The sequence below is a fragment of the Mirounga angustirostris genome, unplaced genomic scaffold (assembly GCF_029215605.1).
Source record: "Mirounga angustirostris isolate CCGP_5_RB_7025 unplaced genomic scaffold, mMirAng1.0.hap1 SCAF_8, whole genome shotgun sequence".
Taxonomy (NCBI): Eukaryota; Metazoa; Chordata; class Mammalia; order Carnivora; family Phocidae; genus Mirounga; species Mirounga angustirostris.
The window spans coordinates 16665262-16688255 of NW_026991716.1; the positions used below are offsets into that span (position 1 = coordinate 16665262).

The 22994-nt window shown below is 36.8% G+C and overlaps 1 protein-coding gene across 1 annotated transcript in view; it reads right to left on the reverse strand.

The window, feature by feature from the left end:
• Positions 1 to 22994, reverse strand: part of SYCP2L (synaptonemal complex protein 2 like) — a 112458-nt gene that overhangs the window by 13302 nt on the left and 76162 nt on the right. Inside the window, exons 21-26 of the mRNA XM_064598172.1 lie at positions 21208 to 21243; positions 9882 to 10029; positions 9233 to 9282; positions 6975 to 7104; positions 5912 to 6000; positions 5702 to 5771 (exon numbers count right to left, since the gene is read on the reverse strand). Of these exons, the coding sequence (XP_064454242.1) occupies positions 5702 to 5771; positions 5912 to 6000; positions 6975 to 7104; positions 9233 to 9282; positions 9882 to 10029; positions 21208 to 21243 (523 nt within the window). The remainder of the gene's footprint in view (positions 1 to 5701; positions 5772 to 5911; positions 6001 to 6974; positions 7105 to 9232; positions 9283 to 9881; positions 10030 to 21207; positions 21244 to 22994) is intronic.

Sequence of the window (22994 nt, forward strand, 5' to 3'; positions counted from 1 at the left end):
ATACACTAAAAACTGTAAGATATTAATGAAAGAAATTGAAGACACAAATAAATGGAAAGATAACTCATGTTCATGAATCAGAAGAATGAGTATTAAGATGTGCATACTACCTAAAGCCATCTATAGATTCAGTACAATCCCTATAAAATAAACTCCAAAAACATTATGGATCCACAAAAGACCCAGAATAGCAAAAGAAATTCTGCAAGAAGAACAAAGCTGGAGACACCACATATCTAGATTTCAACCTATACTACAATGCTATAATAATCAAAACAATATGGTATTATGCAATGGAATACTACTCAGTAATAAAAAAGAATGAAATCCTGCTCTTTGCAACAACATAGATGGATCTAGAGAGTATAATGCTAAGTGAAATAAGTCAGTCAGAAAAAGACAAATACCATGATTTTATTCACATGCAGAATTTAAGAAACAAATGAACAAAGAGGGGGGAAAGAGAGACAAACCAAGAAACAGACTCTTAACTATAGAGAACAAACTGATGGTCATCAGAGGGGAAGTGGGGGGGGAATGGGTGAAATAGGTGATAGGAGGGATTAAGGAGTGCACTTGTCGTGATGAGCACCGGGTGATGTATGGAATTGCTGAATCTCTATATTGTACACCTGGAACTAATATAACACTGTATGCTAACTACACTAAAATTAAAAACAACAATAAAAAAAAAAAAACGACCAAGAGAATCAACTAATAAACTGTTAGACCTCACAAGAATTTTGAAAGTTTGACTGACACAGAATAACCAATAGCATATTTTCACTGTAGCATAATCATTTAAAAAAGAGTAATAACAGAACTCTGAATATCTAAGAATTAATCTAGGAGAAAACTTTAGAACTCTATAAATGACATAGCCCATGATAAAAATCAATGGACACATTCTGTATAGTGTAAGATGATTAAATATTTTATTATCTTTTTAAATTTTTTTTTAAAGTAATCTCTACACCCAACATGGGACTCAAACTCATGACCCTGAGATCAAGAGTCACATGCTCTTTCAACTGAGCCAGGTAGGCACCAAGATGATTAAATATTTTAAAGATAAAGTTAATATCAAGTTAATCTATGTATTTAATGCAATCCCTATCAAAATTTTAGTGAACTTGGGGCACCTGGGTGGCTCGGTCGGTTGGGCGTCTGCCTTCGGCTTGGGTCATGATCCCAGGGTCCTGGGATTGAGCCCCGCATTGTGTTCCCTGATCAGTGGACAGCCTGCTTCTCCCTCTCCCTCTGCCTGCCACTCTGCCTATCTGTGCTCATTCTCTATGTCTCTGTCAAGTAAATAAATCTAAAAAAATAAAAAAAATTTAATGAACTTAAGATACCTGATCTATTACTCTAAAGTTACACGAAATGGTCCAACAAGTCACTTTCGGATATATATCCTAGGAAATGAAATCATTATCTCTTAAGAGATAACTGCACCCTCATGTTCACTGTAGCACTATTAACAATAGCCAATACACGGAAACAATGTAAGTGTCCACTGACAGATGAAAGGACAAGGAATATGTGGTATGTATACACTATTCGGGATATTATTCAGCCATTAAAAGATGGAAATCCTGGCATTTGTGACAACATGGATGGACCTGAAGGCACTATGCTAAGTAAGTCAGACAGAGAAAGACAAACATTGTATGATTTCTATTACTACATGATGATATATATGAAATCTAAAAACTGAACTCATAGAAAGATGAATTGTTGGTTTATAATAGTAGGGGTAGGAGAGTAATGGGTGAAAGTGGTCAAAGTGTATGTATTTCATGTTATAAGATGAGTAAATTTTGGGAATGTAATGTATAGCATGATGACTAATAGTTAACAATACTATGTTGTATATTTGAAAATAGCTAAAAGAGTAGATCTTAAAAATTCTCACTAAAAAGTATTTTAATATTGTAACTATATGAAGTGACATATGTATTGACTTTATTGTGGTAATCCTTTTGCAATACATGCATACATCATATTGTACACCTTAAACTTATTCAATGTTATTTGTCAATTAAATCTCAATAAAGCTGGAAAATAAAATTTATATAAGTATCAAAATTCCTTGAACAATTATGTCAGCCTTAAAGAAGAGTAAAGAGAGGGGCACCTGGGTGGCTCAGCTGGTTAAGAATCCAGCTCTTGATATCAGCTCAGGTCGTGGTCTCAGGGTCCTGGGATTGAACCCCACATCAGGCTCTGTGCTCAGTGGGGAGTCTGCTTGAGGATTCTCCCTCCCTCTCCCTCTGCCCCCACTTCTATTTTTTAAAAATATTTTATTTATTTATTTGAGAGAGAGAGAATGAGAGAGAGCAAGCACATGAGAGGGGGGAGGGTCAGAGGGAGAAGCAGACTCCCCGCCAAGCAGGGAGCCCAATGCGGGACTCGATCCAGGGACTCCGGGATCATGACCTGAGCCGAAGGCAGTCGCTTAACCAACTGAGCCACCCAGGCGCCCCTCTGCCCCCCACTTCTAAATAAATCTTTAAAAAAAAAAGAGAGAGAATCAACTTTCCCTGTTAGATATCAAGACCTGCTATGAAATTCCAGCAATAAAAAAAGATAGTATTAGTGTAAGAATCCAGACAAATAGACCCACAAAATGCTAAAGATAAGCCAGAGATTCACCCACATTTATATAGGAACTTAATATTTGACAAAGAAGGCATTTTAAAGCAAGGGCGATGATAAAAATTATTTAGAGATAATACAGTAAACATAAAATGATGAAAAACTTATACCATGCAAATGCTTAATGGAAGAAATAAACTTCAAGACAAAAACATTACTGGAGATAAAGGGAGTCACTTTATAATGATAAAAGTTTCAATATTTCATATGGATATACTATTTTACATTTATAAGCACATAAATATTTTATTTTTTTTAAAGATTTTATCTATTTATTTGACAGAGAGAGACACAGCGAGAGAGGGAACACAAGCAGGGGGACTGGGAGAGGGAGAAGCAGGCTTCCCGCAGAGCAGGGGGCCCGATGTGGGACTCGATCCCAGAACCCTGGGATCATGACTTGAGCTGAAGGCAGATGCTTAACAACTGAGCCACCCAGGTGCCCCAATATATTATTTTATATAATGAAAAATCGAACAGAACCAGAAAGAGAAGTTGGTAAGTCCACAATCATAATGAGAGGTTTTAACATACTACTCTCAACAATTGATATAACAATTAGACTGAAAAAATTAATATAAAATATTTGAAGAACATAATTAAGAAAAGTGACCTACTGGATGTATATTTATATAGATGTTACAGTGATTGTGGATTATACTCTTTTAACCACAAGTTAATCTTTAAAAAAAATTGACATATACTGCGTCAGAAAGTACATCTCAAAATTTCAAAGGTTTAAGTTATATAGACTATGGTCTCTAGCCACAGTGCAATCAAACTAGAAAACAGTAACAGAATCATAGCTTTAAAAAATCCCTTACTACTGAGAAATAATCTGTGGGTCAAAGAAATGAAAACAAAAAATAGAAAATATTTTAAAGTGATGATATATATTACAACATGTGGTGCTCACTTCTAGCAGTACTTAGAAATGCACCGCATTAAATATAATATGGGAAATAAAAGATTAATAATTTAGAATTCATTAAAATTAAAAACTAAAAACGTTATCCAAAAAGCAGCCATAAAGACCTACAGTGAGTGCAAACCACACAGTGGAAGAAGACATTTACAAGACATATAGACAAGTCCTGAACATGTGAAGAGTTCCTAGGAACTGATATAAAAAAGACAATCCTCCAGACAAATGGGCAAGACATTTTAACACTATACAAAAGAGGAAATTCAAATGGCTAACATATAAAAATGATGCTTAACCTTAATCAGGGATATTCAATCAAATTAAAACTTCAATTTGTACACACACACACACACACACTTTAAAATCCCAAGTGTTGGAGAGTGTGAAGCAACAGAACTCTTATACACAGCTGGTGGGAAAGTAAATTGATACAACCAGTTTGGAGAAACAGTTTGGCACATTTAGAACCGGTAAGGAAATATAAACTCTGTGGCTGTTCTATTCCTAAAAATAGACCTAGAGAATATTTTGCAAATATGTATCAGGAGAAATGTACATAACTTGGCATAGTGGCATTTTCTATAACAACCAAAACTGTAAGCGATCCAAATATCCCACAGCACTAGAACAGATATAGACCGTTCATATCACTGAACGCTATGCTCTGATGAAAATAAATATACTTCACCTACATCCATCAGCATAGATTTTTACATATGATTTTGAGCAGAAGCAGGTCACACATTATTTACACACTATGATGCCATTTGTTTACATTGTACACGAGATAAAACTAAACTACATATTATTTAGGGATGCATACAAAGAAAGCATTATAAAGAAAAGCAACAGAGAGCTTTTCTTTTTTTTTTTATTCTTATGTTAATCCCCATACATTACATCATTAGTTTTAGATGAAGTGTTCCATGATTCATTGTTTGTGCACAACACCCAGTGCTCCATGCAGAATGTGCCCTCCTCAATACCCACCACCAGGCTAACCCATCCTCCCACCCCCCTCTCCTCTAGAACCCTGTTTGTTTTTCAGAGTCCATCGTCTCTCATGGTTCGTCTACCCCTCTGATTTCCCCCACTTCATTCTTCCCCTCCCGCTACCTTCTTCTTTTTTTTTTCTTAACATATATTGCATTATTTCAACAGAGAGCTTTTCATGCAAGTCAGGATTTTCATTATCTCTCTCAGAGATGGAGGGAAGTAACAGGGTTATGACACAGTGTGGAAGGATTCTCGGTCAGTGACAGTAACCCAGTTCTCAGACTGGGTTGTAGGTACAAAGGTGTTCACCTTATAATTGTTCTTTAAACTGTACACATATTTGACATTCTCCTCTGAAGGTATGATATTTTTCACAATGCAAAAGTGAAAAAAATAAAAACAGTGGAATCAAACACCAAATTACGGTTAATGGGCCCCTGTGAAGGGGGGAAGGGGGCAGGGATGAATTTAGGGTAGAACCTACCAAGATTCTGAAACAGCAATGTTTATTTTCTTAACCCGGATGTTGGTCCACAGATGTTTGTTGTGTTGATATCCTAAATAGGCTGCACATAATATACAGCTATTTGAACTTTCCTGGTATTTCATTTAAAATGTTAAGAGAAAACAAACAGTTCAAGAACATCCTAAAGAGTGGCTAGGTGCTCTACTAAATCACAATCCTGTGAACTGGCTTGAAAACCTTCTTACCGTGGTTACCATAAGAAAACGAATTGGAAAGTTTCAATACTTGGCCACACCATTTTTTAGAACATTGCTTTATAAACTGCAAGGGAACCTACTTACTCAGGGATGGAAAGAGCCCCTGGACCAGATCCTTAGGAAAGTGACCCCACTGAGCCCTCCTTTGAGGCCAGAGAGGAAGCAGCGGGTCCCAGGCTATACTTCTTGAAACAAGACACTCTTCTTGTTCCTGAGTGAAGCCCCATGTCCCTCCCCTCGACCTTCATGCACTTTTGATAAGCAGATCCCACTGCTCTCTCCAACACCTGGTGTCACTCTGTAAAGTGATTTTTTTATCTGCTGTGATTAGAATAACAGTCCAGCCTGCCAAAATCAAATCAATTTTGCTTTATTCTGCAGAGTTTAGTATTCTCTCACCTCCGTCTTCCAAGTTTTGCAGTTTATGTTTGAAGCTAGTACTTTTCATCGAGGACTCTTGGTCTACCAGCTCAAAGAAAAAAAGCCATAAATATATGTTAAAGTAAGAAACAAATGGTGCTACATCATCCCTTAAGAAGGAATAAGTACATGATGCAAATATAACATTAACTCTGGAAAATCAGATGAATAACCAACAATAAATAGTACCTTCGATACATTTTCCTTAGATACATTTTCTTCAACTTCTGAATGCTCCAAGGATGACAGATCGCTCGGTGGGTAGGGACTTTGAGGTTCTGAGTGTTAGAACAGTTTCCAGGGAATCAACATGCTAAGAAGCAACTTCAGGTAATAACATTTCACTAGCACTCTCTATATTAAATCTTATTTTAAAAAAAGATACTAACAATAAACCCCTTTGGATCTTTCAGGGCATGTATGTTTATTAGGTTTGTATATCTGCAGATAAAATGAAGAACCTCAACTAAATCAGTACCTTTCATAGCTGCCCATCTGGCCCCCAATATACGGGCAAACCTCCAACTACCTCAAGCTTGTGACCCTTCTCTTTCTTTTCTCTTCTAGTTCTACTAACTTATATCCTCTTACTCTCTAATGCTATATTTTTCTCTCTCTTTTCCTTACTCCTTTTCTCCCAGGGGCAGCCAAGCTAAGAAGTTGTCAGTTACCTGCTTACTGACGGCTATCGTTTGCCTAGCAACGTGCTAAGCTGCAGAATGATAAAGGTGAACAAACCAAAATCCCTAGCCTTACAAAAGATATGAATAGTTTTAATAAAATACAAATAGAGGTTAAGATACACCTAACAGGACAAGGGTTGGCAAACTCTGGCCCCTCAAGTCAAATCCAGGCCACCGCTTGGTTTTATAAATAAAGTTTTATGGAAACACAGCCATGCACGTTGGTTTACATCTGGTCTGTGGCTGGTTTGGAGCTACAACTGCAGAGTTGCCAAAAAGCAAAAAAAAAATACTTACTGTCCGGTGCTTTACAGAAAAAGTTTACCAATCCTTGCTATAAGTCATCATTTGAGTCTTCTTGCTTCTTTAAAAGTGGAAGAGGACAAGCTAATCTCAAATGTTAATGCAAAACTAAGACACAATGTCCTCTATCTTTTGCTAATGAGGACAGTAAAGAGCATATATTCACACTTTTTTCAACAGATATTAAAAGAAAAAAATTGTTTAGTTCAAACTACTTTTCCTAAAATATATTTTTTGTCTATGTAAATCAACAGAAAATCAGGTACCTGTTTTCTGGGCAGAATCTTCCGCAGTTAAAAAGTCAGAACTACCCTGAAGTTTTGTTCCAGAAATTTTTGAAGGTGTGGAATTATTCTGCCTGGAGGTATCTTTCCATAATGGTGTTAGAAGTTTAGCCTAAAATATAGTATTTTTAAAGAGTGTTAACATTCATAACCATTCAAAGGAGTTTTCAACAAATTCCAATACATTTCTAATGTCCTTTAAAAGTGGTTTAAGTATTGGATTTGCTCCATTTGAAAACAAACACTAAGACCATGAGATCCTACAGTTGAGAGCACGTTAAGTCATATATCAATTCATAATTCTAACTCAAAAATAACTCTAAATTAAAGTTCTCAAAGTAGGGCCCCCACCCCAGAACAGAGCATCAGCAACACCTGGGGACTTGATGGAAATGCAAATTTATCCAGAAACTATGGGGACAGAAGCTGCATTTAAACAAACCATACTGTTCATTCTGATGATCACTACAGTTTGAGAATCACTGCTCTAAATCAGGAATCCACAAACTACAGCTCACCGGACTTCTTATAAATAAAGTTTTATTGGAATGCAACACACCCATTCACTTAGGTATTGTCCATGGCTGCTTTCATGTTACAGTGGAAGAGCTGAATAGTCCCCACAGAAAATATTTATGATCTTATATGTCCAAAATATTTACAGTATTTACTATCTGACCCTTTACAGAACATGTTTGCTGTCTCCTGCCCGAAATTATTCTCTTACACGCCAACACAGAGGAGTGAATTTTGAATGCTAATATTTGTACAAAGTCAGCAATACCCTCACTGAAATAGCGACAGACTTCCTGTCAGTTGCATAGCTTAAATTTATGGATTCTCAGAGCTTTGATGTTTCTTTGGTGCTTACTTCAAACAAAAGCTGTGTTTACTTTAAATCTGTCTTTTGGCCTATTTAAAAAAAATTTTTTTTATTAACATATATTATTTGTTTCAGGGGTACAGGTCTGTGATTCATCAGTCTTACACAATTCACAGGGCTCACCATAGCACATACCCTCCCCAATGTCCATCACCCAGTCACCCCATCCCTCCCACCCCCTCCACTCCAGCAACCCTCAGTTTGTGTCCTGAGATTAAGAGTGTCTTATGGTTTGTCTCCCTCTCTCGTTTCATCTTGTTTCATTTTTCCCTCCCTTCCCCTATGATCCTGTCTTGTTTCTCAAATTCCTCATATCAGTGAGGTCATATGATAGTTGTCTTTCTCTGATTGACTTATTTCACTTAGCATAATACCCTCTAGTTCCATCCACGTAGTTGCAAATGGCAAGATTTCATTTTTTGATGGTTGCATAATATTCCATTGTATATATATTCTAACTGATATCTCACATTGGTTTGAAGTATTCAACATACATTTAAGTCCTTACTCTGGCTAACAGGTTTAAACTATGAACTTTGTCAGTACAGAATATGACAGCCCCTTAGATTCACAGAGAGCAGCTGATAGAAGGGAACAGGTGGGGAGAGACAACTGTGATTGGAGTTCTAACCACAATGTATTTCTGCATGGGGTGGGGGTAGGGTGCTGTTGATGCCGTCAGAATCCCAGCAACCACCCCCTTAGAAAACTCATGTACTTGGCACTGTATCTGCAGTCTTTATGTATCTCATTTGACAAGAAACAAAAACCAACTGTTGAGATTCAGCTATTAACAGGAAAATTTGGCTTTGAATTTGTCTGGACAACACCAGTGTTCATATTTTTAGCTATGTTGCTTTAAAACAAGGAAAACCAAAATGAATTAAAGAAACTGAGGATTTATTCAATATTTATATAAGCCTGAAGTTGTTTCAACCACTTACAAAATAAAGATTTGAATGTTTAAATCATTAAAAGCTTTAGAAGTAAACTGAAAACTAAGGGAAGCATTAAACCAAGAAGTTCATTTTAAAATGTAAATTCAAAGAGCAGATATTTACAGGAATATAGCCCAGATTTTAGCATCATCCATAATAAACATCTTACAATAAATTTGGGAACAATGAAGAAAGATCCTAAGTCTTCTTTACCCAAGATTTAAACTAAACTTTTACAAGTCCTTGCAGTTTCTATTGACAGTGATTTACGTACCAACAAAGTGGTCTGTTATCCTCATAATCCTGAAAGGAGTTTTTTTTTTTTTTTTTGAGAAATAAATGAAATTTAACCCTAAATAGATTGACCTGTTTCATGCTCATGCTAATGGCCACACGGCAGCCCAGATAAATTTACTTACTTGGTCTTTCTCATGGTCACTGCCACTTCTGGGAGGGGAAAATGGCAAAACTAAAAGAAAAAGAAGTGTACAATGGATAAGTTTGCTCATGAGAAATAAAAAAAACCTCATTTCTCCCTTTCCCAAGTATTCATGTCCATGCTAGAAGCAATTCCCAAATCCTGAAGCTTGCTCAAATGCCTAGCTCTTAAGATCCCTAATTATCCACCTTGTTCCTGAGCTCCTCCCACCAGTGTGAATTCTCTGCTCTAGACCCTGCCTCTGATGCTCTCCTCATGTCACTTTGTCCTTGTACTTTTACCTAATTTAGAATGCTTCCCCTTCTGCACACCTCTTTGAATACTATTCTTTCCCAAGGATTGGCTCAAATCCTACCCGCCTCTTCCTGGAAGCTTTTCCTAGTGATTCCAGCTCATGTTAGATTCTTATCTGAACTCCTAGTCCATTTATCTAAAGCTCATATTTAACAATTATTGGTCAATTCCATATTCTTTTGCACTGTTTCACGTATGTACATTTTGTCTTTCTAATGTAACTGTAGCAGGGAAAGGGGATCACATAATCATTTTTTCTTTGGTACCCTCCTTCCATCACATAACTGAAAAATTATTTGAAAAATGACTTGAAAGAAGACATGTACCAAACTTACCTCTTATGCTGTTTCTGATTCTTGTCTTTTTTCTACTAGAATATGGTTTTAGGGATTTCTTTTTTCGGTTACTGGTCCAAGATAGTTCACTGGTACTACTACTTGAATCTTGATTACTCTCCGAGAATAGGTGTTTCCTGTAATTAAGCTTTTACGAACATGGATGATAAATGAGTGCTATTAAAAAGGTGTTATTTCCCTTTATGTACAATTAAACATATCACTACAAAGTTAGACAAAAGAAAAGTACCTCCTTCTAGAAGGCTAGGATCTCATATAATAAAAAGGCACAGTAGTAAGGAGAGGGGAGGAAAAAGAAGAAACAGATTTCATTAGTCAATTCTCAACCAAGCTGCTATTGTAAAGGACGACGGGGGGAAAAAAAAAATCCTCTCTCATCAATTAGTTTCAGCTGAAAAGATCATACATAGGTAATTCTTCAAAAGCTGATGCACCTGCAGATCATGCCAACACTATACCTTCAAAATATTAACCAAAATGACAAAAGAATTTATAAAAATAATTTTTGCAATGACAAGCTTGTCTACATTTTAAGGAAACTAAAATAAAACAAGCGGGTCATTTCTATTTAAACTTGAAATATTTTGAAATTAAGACTAGACTATCAAGGTAGATTTAATCTCTTCAATGATTTAACTGGCTTTATGTATTTTTTAAGTCTTTCTGTTTTTGGATTAGTTTTTATAAATGCTGTGACAAATAATATTTATACTTAATTTTAATGTGGAATTTGTTTTTATTTTAACAAAAAGAATACTCTAGTTGAACTCTGTTTTGCCCCTCCAAGGGGCCCAGTCCTAAATCACCAGTGCCTCAATAGAAACTGTACCATTCAGCTGGTAACAGCTCATTCTTGCTTTAAGCCAGGGAGGATTCTTACAAATCCAAACATATTAAGTGGTGACGTAGCTCAAATAGTCTTCTCAAATATGAAATGCATCAGCTGGAAGAGACACCCTGTGCCTGGGATGGCAAAATGCAGAGCCATCTCCAAGGCCATCACTACATCAGGATGAAAACCAGCACCACCCTTGTTTATGATGGCATGACCCACAACTTTTAAGGTGGGTGAGGCTGAGTGATCTATTTTTGAAATGAATTGGTTGTTGAAGACCCAATTACTCCTACTGTAAAATATTGAGCAGTTCAACATTTTCTAGAGAATCTTACAAGTGAGGCCTATTTCAATTTACATTTATGGGGGGAAAGCTTGGCAGGGGAGCCCCCACATTTGTTCCACAGTTCAGCCCAGAGTCTTGTAAAGAGCAAACATTACTTCATTTCATGCACACAATTTAAAAAAAAAAAAAAAAAAAAACATGCAACAAGGCTTTGCCAGTTTCTTTGGTTTATATAAAAAGGTGTTGAAAGTTACTTACAAAACAAAAATCTAGACCAGTGGCTCTTAAATTTGGCTACATATTAGAATCATCAGAGGGAGCTTTAAAAAGAATCCCAGTGTCTGAGCATCACCCCAGATCAATTAAGTTAGAATCTTTGGGGGGAAGGGATCCAGTCTTCAGTAGTCTCATCAACTTTCCTGGTGGGATTCCAACTCAAGCCTGAGCAGCTGAGAGTGAGAGCCATCGCTAAAAGCAAGCCAGATCTCAAAAAAATTTTTTTTTAAGATTTTATTTATTTGAGAGGAGGAGAGAGAGAGAGCGCGCGCACGTGCACGCGAAAGTACACCAGCAGGGGGAGCAGCAGAGGGAGAGGGAGAAGCCCACATCCTGCTGAGCAGGGAGTCCGATGTGGGGCTCGATCCCAGACTCTGGGATCATGACCTGAGCGGAAGGCAGACGCTTAACGACTGAGCCACCCAGGCGCCCCGAAAAGAATTTCTTTTCAACTCATTAACATTTCTGGTTCTATTCAGGATAAATTTCAGGTAATGGAGGATCTTTAACACTTCTACTTATCTTAACAAAGCAAGAATCAATTTTCCATTTAAAAGTGAAATAATTTTATAGTAACTTTAAGATAAATGTAATTGCAGATAATAAAGACGAAAGCAGTGACAAATTTTCAAGATGACACGCAAATAACTGAAATTTAGGAAGTACCGCCTTAAAACAAGAAAGGTAACTCCCTTACCAACATCCTTGTTTCCTGCTTTCTCTCACTCTGGGAAGCAGAATCTGCCCTAAAACAAATTAGATCAAATGAACAGAACAGCACCAACACCAGCTTCTCCCTCCCTCATCACCCGGCCCTAACTTTTTTTTTTTTCCTTTCTGTGCCCTTTGTCTGATCAGGAGCCCAGTGCTTGGGAAGTACCCCATCCTGCAGACAGACTTCCCTTGCAATCCATTTCCATAGATTCTCTGCCAGATAACAACTGGTCATTTAAAACAAAGCAACTGGGGCGCCTGGGTGGCTCAGTAGGTTAAGCATCTGCCTTCGACTCAGGTCATGATCCCAGGGTCCTGGGATCGAGCCCCGCATCAGGCTCCCTGCTCCGCGGGGTTCCTGCTTCTCTTCTCCCTCCCCCACTCCCCCTGCTTGTGTTCCCTCTCTCACTATCTCTCTCTCTGTCAAATAAATAAATAAAATCTTTAATAAATAAATAAATAAATAAAAATAAAAGAAAGCAACCTTTGTGGAGCCCTAATCTGTCAGGCATACAAAGAACAGGAAGGCCAAGTTAAAATCAGTATGGAAGCAGGGAGCTGTAGCAATGCTACAGAGTGGTATTTTCGGGCTGGCTTTTCCTTAGAATCAAAAAGGGAACTTAACAAGAACACTTTTCTCAATAATTAGTGAATATTGAGCAATTTTTCATATACCTGTTGGCCATCTGTAGGTCTTCGGAGAAATGTCTATTCAAGTCCTTTGCCCACGTTTTAAATTGGGCTGATTTTTGGCTATTGAGTTGTAGGAGTTCCTTAGGTATTTTGGAAATTAACTCCTTATTGGATATACGTACGGTATGATATTATTTTTTTAAAAACCCCAAAAGATAACAAGTAGTGGTGAAAATGTGGAGAAATTGGAACACTTACACATTGTGTGTAGGAATATAAATGGTATAGCCGCCATGAAAAACAAATTCCCCCCCCCCCCAAAAAAAATTAGAAATAGAACTATCATATGATCCAGCATCCCACTTCTGGGTTATATATCCCAAAGAAGCATTATTTACAATAGGTCAGTTATGGAAACCATCTAAATGTCCATCAGTGGGTAAATGGATAAAATGTGGTGTATATATATTATACACACATGAACACTATTCAGCCTTAAAAAGGAAATCCTGAAATATGCACCAACATGGATAAACTTGGAAGATATTTTAATTCATGAAATAAGCCAGTCACAAAAGGACAAAGACAGCATGATTCTGCTTATAGAAGATATCTAAAATAGTTAAACAATAGAAATAGAATAGAAAGGTGAGTAAAAGGGGCTGGAGAAATATAAAGTTGTTGTTCAACAGGTATAATGTTTTGCAAGATGCAAGAGAAGTTTTAGAGATCCGTTGTTTAGCATTGTGCCTACAGTTAACAATACCATGTTCTGCACTTAAAAATGTGTTAAGGGGCACCTGGGTGGCTCAGTCGTTAAGCATCTGCCTTCGGCTCAGGTCGTGATCCCGGGGTCCTGGAATCGAGCCCCGCATCGGGCTCCCTGCTCCGCGGGGTGCCTGCTTCTCCCTCTCCCACTCTCCCTGCTTATGTTTCCTCTCTCGCTGTGTCTCTGTCAAATAAATAAATAAAATCTTAAAAAAAAAAATGTGTTAAGATGGTAGAACTCATGTTAAGTGTTGTCATAATGAAAAACAGAAAGAAATGAAAAAGCTAATGCACCCAGATTTCTGGGCAACCATTGATCTACTTGGTCCCTATAAATTAGTTTGCATTTTCTAGTATTTTATATGAATGGAATCATACAACATGTACACTTTTTTGTCTGGCTTCTTTCATTTGGAGATTCATTCATGTTCTATATATATATATATATATATATCTCAGTTGTTTTTTCCTTTTTATTTCTGAGTAGTATTCCATCACATGGATATACCAAAATCTGTTTATGCACTCATCTATTAATGGACATTTGGGTTGTTTCTAGTTTGGGATTTTTACAAATAAAGCTGCTATAAACATTCATTTGTAGGGACATATGGTGTCACTTCTCTTGGGTAGACAGCTAGGATTGGAATAGCTAGGCCATAAGATATGTGCATATTTACCATTTTAAAAAACCACCAATGGTGTATAAAGTTCCAGTTGCTCCATATCTTCACCAACACTTGGTATAATCTGTATTTCTCCTTTTAGCTGCTCTACTACATGTATGGAAGTATCTTATAATTTTAATTTATATTTCCTTAATAGCTAATGATGTTGAACAAGTGCTTACCTACCAACTATGGATCTTTCTTAATGAAATAGCTGGTCAAACCTTTTGCCAATATTTTTGTTGGGTTGTATTTTTGTTATTGAATTTTGAGAGTACTTAACGTATTTTGGGTACAAGTACTTTATCAAATATTTGCTCTACAATATTTTCTTTGGAGTGCCTGGGTGGCTCAGTTGGTTAAGCATCTGACTCTTGGTTTCAGCTCATGATCTTGTGGCCATGGGGTCGAGCCCCGAGTTGGGCTCTGTGCTCAGTGCAGAGTCTGCTTCAGTTTCTCTTTCCCTCTCCCTCTCACTCACTTACTCTCTAATAAATAAAATCTTTAAAAACAAAAAACAAATATTTTCTTCAAGTGTGTGGCTGGCCCCTTAATTCTCTCAAGAGTGTTTTTGTTTTTGAAAAGTAGTTTTTAATTTTGATTAAGCTCAATTTATCAGTTTGTTTCTTTATGGGCCATTCTTTGGTGTTATATCTAAAAAATCTTTGCCTAATGGAAGGGCACAAAGATTTTTTTCTTATGCTTTCTTTCAAATAGGTTTTTACATTTGAATCCATTTGTTATTTTTTTATATGGTGGAATGTAAAGACTTAAGGTAATTGATTTTGTTGTATATATGGAGAGTCAATGGTTCCAGCACCATTTGTTGGAAAAAAAATGATTTCTCCATTGAACTATCCTTGCATTTTTGTCACATGTCAACTGTCCATATATGCATGGGAAGACTGGCCTGCTCTGTTGTACTTATTTATCTACCTTTATGGCAGCAACATACTCTTTTGATTACTGTAGCTTTATACAAAGTCTTGAAACATATAGTGTATTAGCCATTTTGTATTTATTTTTGAAATTTGTTTTGGAGGTATAGGTCCCTTAAATTCCCATCTGAAATCTAAAAATACATTGACAATTTTTAAAAACAAAAACAACCATCTCTGCTGGAATTTAAATTAGGTTTGTATTAAGCCTATAGATCAATTTGAGAAGAATTGGCATCTTACCAATATTGATTGAGTCTGCCGTCCCATGAACACAGTATCTCTCTCCATTTATTTAGATCTTCCTTAATAGCTCTCAGCAATACCCTGTACTTTTCAGTGTAAAAGTCTTACAAATCTTTTGCCAACTTAATCCTTAAGTATGTCATTTTTCATACTTTTGTAAATGGTGTTGCTTTTCAAAAAAATTTGTTGCTAGCATATAGAAAGAAAGTTGATTTTTGTATATCAATCTTGTATCCTTTAATTTTGTTAAATTTACTTATTAGGCCTTTAATAATTAATTGCAACAAAGTTGTAGGATACAAAATGAACAGACAAAAGTCAGTTGTGTTTCTATACACCAACAAAGAGCAATCTGCAAAGGAAATTAAGACAATTTCATTTACAATAGCATTAAAAATAATACATTACTTAGGCATATACTCAAGGAGGTGAAAAATGGAAAGATAGTCCATGTCCATGCATTGGAAGACAATATTAAGATTTCAATACTACACAAAGCAATCTAAAATTCAATTCAATCCCTATAAAAATACCAATTTTTTTCAGAAAGAGGAGAACCCATCCTAATAGTCATAGGATATCCCAAGGGACCTAGAAATGCCAAACAATCTTGAAAAACAAGAACACAGTTGAAGATCCCACACTTCCTGATTTTAAAACTTACTACAAAGAAGATAGCAGGAGGGGAACAATGAAGGGGGGGGAATCGGAGGGGGAGATGAACCATGAGAGACTATGGACTCTGAAAAAGAAATGGTTCTAGAGGGGAGGGGAGTGGGGGGATGGGTTAGCCTGGTGATGGGTATTAAAGAGGGCACATTCTGCATGGAGCACTGGGTGTTATGCACAAACAATGAATCATGGAACACTACATCAAAAACTAATGATGTAATGTATGGTGATTAACATAACAATAAAAAATTTTAAAAAAACTTACTACAAAATCACATACATACAATGGAATATTACTCAATCTTAAAAAGAAAGGAAATTCTAACTAAAGTTACAACATGAATGAATCTTGAAGACATTATGCTAAGTGAAATAAGCCAGACACAAAAGGACAAACACTGTAGGATTCCATTTATATGGTATACATACTGTAGTCAAATTCAGAGACAGAAAGTAATTGGTAGTTGCCAGGGGATGGGAGAGGGGGAAGTAGGGAACTATAGTTTAATGGGTACAGAATTACATTACAAAAAGAAAAAAAAAACAGACCAATATTCCTGATGAACATAGATGCAAAAATGCTCAAAGAAAATCAGCAAACTGAATTCAATACATGGAAAGGATCATTGACCACAATCAAGTGGTATTTATTTCAGGAATGTAAAGATGGTTCAATATCCACAAATCAACCACATTAACCAAATGAAGGATAAAAGTAATATGATCATCTCAAAAGATGCAGAAAAAGCATTTGACAAAATTCTACATCTAGTCATGATAAAAACTCTCAATAAAGTTTAAAGGGAACATACCTCAGCATAATAAAGACTATATATGATAAACCCCCAGCTAACATCAAACTCAATGGTGAAACGCTGAAAGCTTAGAGTACTAAGATCAGAATCAAGACAAAAATAAGGATGTCCACTGTCACCACTTTTATTCAACATAATACTGGAAGACCTAGCTGCAGCAATCAGACAAGAAATGAATACAAATTCATGAGGAAGAAGTAAAACTGTCACTATTTGCAGATGACATACTATATATAGACTGTAAAGACTACTAGAATGATTATTAGAATAAATGAATTCAGTAAAGTTGCAGATACAAAATATACAGAAATCTGTTGCATTTTTACACATTAATAACAAACTAGCAGGGAAGTTAATAAAACAACCCATACACAATTGCACCAAAAAAATATCCAAAAATAAATTTAACCAAACAAGTGAAAGACCTATACTCTGAAAACTATATAACACTAGTGAAAGATAATAAAGATGACACAAATAAATGGAAAGTCATACTGTGCTCCTGGATTGGAATAATACTGTTAAAATGTCCACACTATCCAAAGCACTCTACAGATTCAATGCAATCTCCATCAAAATACCATAGTATTTTTAACTAGAACAAATAATCCTGAGATTTGTATGGAAACACAAAAGACCCCAAATAGCCAAAGCAATCTTGAGAAATAAGAAGAAAAATGGAGGTATCACAATCCCAGATTTCAAACTATACTACAAAGCTGTAGTAATAAAAACAGTATGGTACTGGCACACAAATAGACACACAGATCAATAGAACAGACAGTCCAGAAATAAGCCCAGACTTATATGGTCAATTAATCTACAGTAAAGGAGAGAAGAACATACTATGGGGAAAGACAGTCTCTTTAATAAATGGTGTTGACGAAAACAATGAATCATGGAACACTACATCAAAAACTAATTATGTACTGTATGGTGACTAACATAATAAAATCAAATTAAATTAAAAAATAAATAAAATAAATAAATGGTGTTGAGAAAACTGGATAGCTACATGCAAAAGAATGAAACTGGACCACTTTCTTACATCATACCAAAAAAATAAACTCAAATGGAATAAAGACCTAAATAGAAGACCTGCAACCATAAAACCCCTAGAAGAAAACATAAGCAGTAAATTCTTGGACACTGGCTATAACAATGTTTTTCTTGATCTGTCTTAAGACCAAAGGAAGGGAAACAAAAGCAAAAACAAAACGGGATAATACCAAAATAAAAAGATTTTGCACAGCAAAAGAAACCATCAACAAAAGGAAAAGACAACCTACTTAATGAAAGAAGGTATATGCAAGTGATTTATCTTGTAGGGAGTTAATAATCAAAATATATAAAGAACTCATATAAGTCAACACCAAAAAGACAAATAATTACAAAATAGGTGGAGGACCTGAATAGACATTTTCCCAAAACCAACATACAGATGACCATCACTCATCATCAGGGAAATGCAAACCAAAACTGCAATGAGATATCACCTCACACATGTTGGAATGCCTAGTATCAAAGAAGAAATAACAAGTGTTGGTGAGGATGTGGAGAAAAAGTGGGAATGTAAATTGGTGCAGCCATTATGGAAAACAGTATGGCGTTTCCTCAAAAAATTAAAATAGAAATACCATACAATCCAGCAATTCCACTTCTGGGTATTTACCTGAATAAAACAAAAACACCAATTTGAAAGATATATGTGCCCCTATGTTTACTGCAGCATTATTTACAATAGCCAAGATATGGAAGCAACCTAAATGTCCACTTATAGATAAAAGGATAAAGATGATGTGATATATATAAGCAATGGAATATTACTCAGCCATAAAATGATGGAATCTTGCCATTTGTGACAACACGGATGGACCCAGGGGGTATTCTGCTAAGTGAAATAAATCAAAGAGAAATACTATAGGATTTCACTTACATGTGGAATCTAAAAAAACAAAACAGACTCTTGAATACAGCAACAAACTGGCGGTTGTCTGGGGGGGCTGAGAGGGGGGGAAATGGGTAAAGGAGATTAAAAGGTACAACCTCCCAGTTATAAAATCAATTGTGGGGATGAAAAGTACAGCACAGGAAATATAGTGAATAATATTGTAATGATTTTGTACGGTGACAGATGGTAAGTACACATGGTGAGCATTTTGTAATGTATATAATTATTGAATCACTGTTGTACACCTGAAACTAATGTTGTATGTCAACTATACAAAATAATGGATAGAGTTTGTTTTGCAAGATGAAAGGGTTCTGTGGATTAACTAGTGGGGATGATCGCACAACAACATAAATGTACTTAATGCTACCGAACTGTACACCTAGAAATGGTTGAGATAATAAATTTTCTGTTGTGCATTTTAAAACTTTTAAAAATATAACTACATGTTAAAAATTATTAGTTCACAATTGATGGACACTTGGGCTGCTTCCATAGTTTGGTTATTGTAAATAATGCTGCTATAAACACAGGGGTGCATATATCCCTTTGAATTAGTGTTTTTATATTTTTTGGGTAATTATCCAATAGGGAGATTGCTGGATCATAGGGTAGTGTTATTTTTAACATTTTCAGACACCTCTATACGGTTTTCCACAACAGCTGCACCAATTAGCATTCCTACCAACAGTACTAGGGGGTTCCTTTTTCTCCACATCCTCACAAGCACTTGTTGTGTCTTGTGTTTTTGATTTTGGCCATTCTGACAGATGTGAGGTGATAGCTCATTGTGGTTTTGATTTGCATCTCCCTGATGATGAGGAATGTTGAACATCTTTTCATGTGTCTATTGGCCATCTGGATGTCTTCTTTGGAGAACTGTTTGTGGCTTCTGTCCATTTTTAATTCGATTATTTGTTTTTTGGGTGTTAAGCTTTTATCAGTTCTTTATATATTTTGGATACTAACCCTTTTCAGATAGGTCATTTGCAAATACCTCCTCCCATTCCATAGGCTGTCTTCGTTTCGTTGGTTTCCTTCACTGTGCAGAAGTTTTTTATTTTGCTATAGTCCCAACAGTTTATTTTTGCTTTTATTTCCCTTGTCTCCAGAGACATATCTAGAAAAATGTTGCTATGGCTGTGTGCTCTTCTAGGATTTCTATGGTTTCAGGTCTCACATTTAGGTGTTGAATATATTTTGAATTTATTGTGTGCATGGCAAAAGAAAGTGGTCCAGTTTCATTCTTTTACATGTGGCTGCCCATCCACTTTTCGCAACACCATTTGAAGAGACTTCTTCCCATTGTATATTCATTTCTCCTTTATCAAAGATTAATTGACCATATGATTGATGGCTTATTTCTGGATGTTGCTCTATTCCACTAAGCTGTGTCTATTTTTATGCCAGTATCACACTGTTTTGATTACTGCTTTGTAATATAAACTGAAATCTGAAATTGTGTTACCTCCAGTTTTGTTTTTTTCAAGATTGCTTTGGCTATTCACTGTCTTTTGCAGTTCCATACAAATTTTAGGATTGTTCTAGTTCTGTGAAAAATGCTGTTGGTATTCTGACAGGGATTGCATTAAGGCTGTAGATTACTTTGGGCAATATAGACATTTAAACAATATTTGTTCTTCCAACCCATGAGCATGGAATGTCCTTCCATTTCTTTGCATCATCTTGAATTTCCTTTGCCAATGATTTAGTTTTTAGAGTACAGGTTTTTCACCTCTTTGGTTAAGTTTATTCCTAAGTATTATTGTTTTTCTTTTTTAAGGATTTTATTTGAGAGAAAGAGTATGACGGAGAAAGGGGAACCCTCCTACACTGTTGGTGGCAATGCAAGGTGATGCAGCCACTCTGAAAAACGGTATGGAGGTTCCTCAAAAAGTTGAAAATAGAGCTACCCTATGACCCAACAATTGCACTACTGGGTAGTCACCCCAAAGATACAAATGTAGTGATCCGAAGGGGTAAGTGCACCTCAATGTTTATAGCAGCAATGTCCACAATAGCCAAACTATGCAAAGAGCCAAAATGTCCATCAACAGATGAATGGATAAAGAAGATGTGGTATATACATACAATGGAATACTATGCAGCCATCAAAAAATATGAAATTTTGCCATTTGCAATGACATGGTTGGAACTAGTGTTATGCTGAGTGAAATAAGTCAATCAGAGAAAGATAAGTATCATATGATCTCACTGATATGAGGAATTCTTAATCTCAGGAAACAAACTGAGGGTTGCTGGACTGGTGGGGGGTGGGAGGGATGGGGTGGCTGGGTGATGGACATTGGGGAGGGTATGTGCAATGGTGAGCACTGTGAATTGTGTAAGACCGATGAATCACAGACCTATACCTCTGAAACAAATAATATGTTATATGTTAAAAAAAAAAAAAAGGAAGAAGATAGTAGGAAGGGAAAAATGAAGGAGGGGAAATCGGAGGGGGAGATGAACCATGAGAGACTATGGACTCTGAGAAACAAACTGAGGGTTTTAGAGGGAAGGGAGGTGGGGGGATGGGCTAGCCCGGTGATGGGTATTAAGGAGAGCATGTATTGAATGGAGCACTGGGTGTTATACACAAACAAGGAATCATGGAACACTACATGAAAAACTAATGATGTAATGTATGGTAACTAACATAAAATAAAATAAACAAAAGAAAAAAAAGAAAGAGCATGAGCAATGGGGAGGGACAGAGGGAGGGAGAAGCAGACTCCACACTGAGCAGGGAGTCTGATGTGGGGCTCAATCCTGCAACCCTGAGATCATGACCTGAGCCAAAGGTAGACACTTAACAGACTGAGCCACCCAGATGCCCCAATATTTTACTGTTTTTGGTACAATTGTCAATGGGATTGTTTTCTTAATTTCACTTTCTGCAGCTTCATTATTATTGTATAGAAATGCAACAGACTTATGCACATTGATTTTGTATCTTGTGATTTTGCTGAATTCATTTACCAGGTCTAGTATTTTTTTGGTGGAATCCATAGGGTTTTCTCTATATAGCATCATTTATTCTTTAATCATGATAAATGTATTTTTTGAGACATGTACTCTTTAATCCACATCTCCAATTTCCCCCATCCCCTACCCATCTCTTCTCTGGTAACCATCAGTTTGAGGAGTTGGCTGGGAAGATGACAGAGTAGGAGGACTCTAAGCTCACTTTGTCCCATGGATACTACTAGATAACACCCATGTCAGCATAAATAATCCCCCTCCCCCAAAATAAACAACTCAAAGAATGACAGAACAAACTACACAAAGGCAGGGAAGAGGTCACATGAAAGAAGGGAATGAAATAGACAGTGGCCAACCAACCTCAGGGGAGATTGAGAGAAGGGCAGTGTTGCAGAGAAGGGCAGAAACCAGACTTTCACACTGGGGAGCCCATGAACAGGAAGGCCAAATCTCTGTAATATTTGTTTTTGAAAATGAGAGGCTATATTTGTAAGTTCTTAAAACCAGCAGGACTCAAAGCTTGGAATTTTAAAAATTGGCAGGCTTGGATATGAGAAGTAGGGTCCTCATTCTCAAAGAGACAGCAGGAGAAATAGCCTGTGCATATACAGCATAGAACTAGGAGTTTGGATAATGCTGGGGACTGATGGGAGGGTGTTCTGCTCATCTCAGAGAGTGGCCTAGAGGGACAGGGATCATGAGGGGACCCCCTCCAGGAACAAGGGAGCTGGCAGATGCCATTTCCCTCTCCCATGCCCCAACATAAACAATGGCCACCTAAGCATCCCTGACACCCCTTACCTAACTTGCTTGTACCAAACCCCAACTCCCTGTACTCCCACCCTACGCACTTCAGTCAATCATCCCTTCCCAGTCACACTTGCCTCAGTCCTGGCACTACAGGCCCCCTTCCCTAGAAGGCCAGCACAAACACTGCCAACACCACATCTCCTGACTCCCACATCTTGTAGGAACTCAGAGCAGTGGCAAGGGCAGGTCTTGTTTTGCAAACAGACCACCATACACCTTGCTGCCCACAATAGGCAGAGAGTGTCTACAGACAACTGAAGGTAAAAGAGGCCAAGACTCAAAAGCAGAGCATACACAAAACACAAGACACTCCCTGAAGTGTTAGTCCCTGGGAAACAGGAGACACTGTACTGCAGGGCACTACAGAACCTCTTCTTCATAAGGCTATTATCATTAAGAGCAAGAGAAGTAGCTGACTTTCCTAACACATAGAAACAGACACAGAAAGCCAGACAAAATGAGGAGACAGAGAAACTACTTTCAAATGAAAGAACA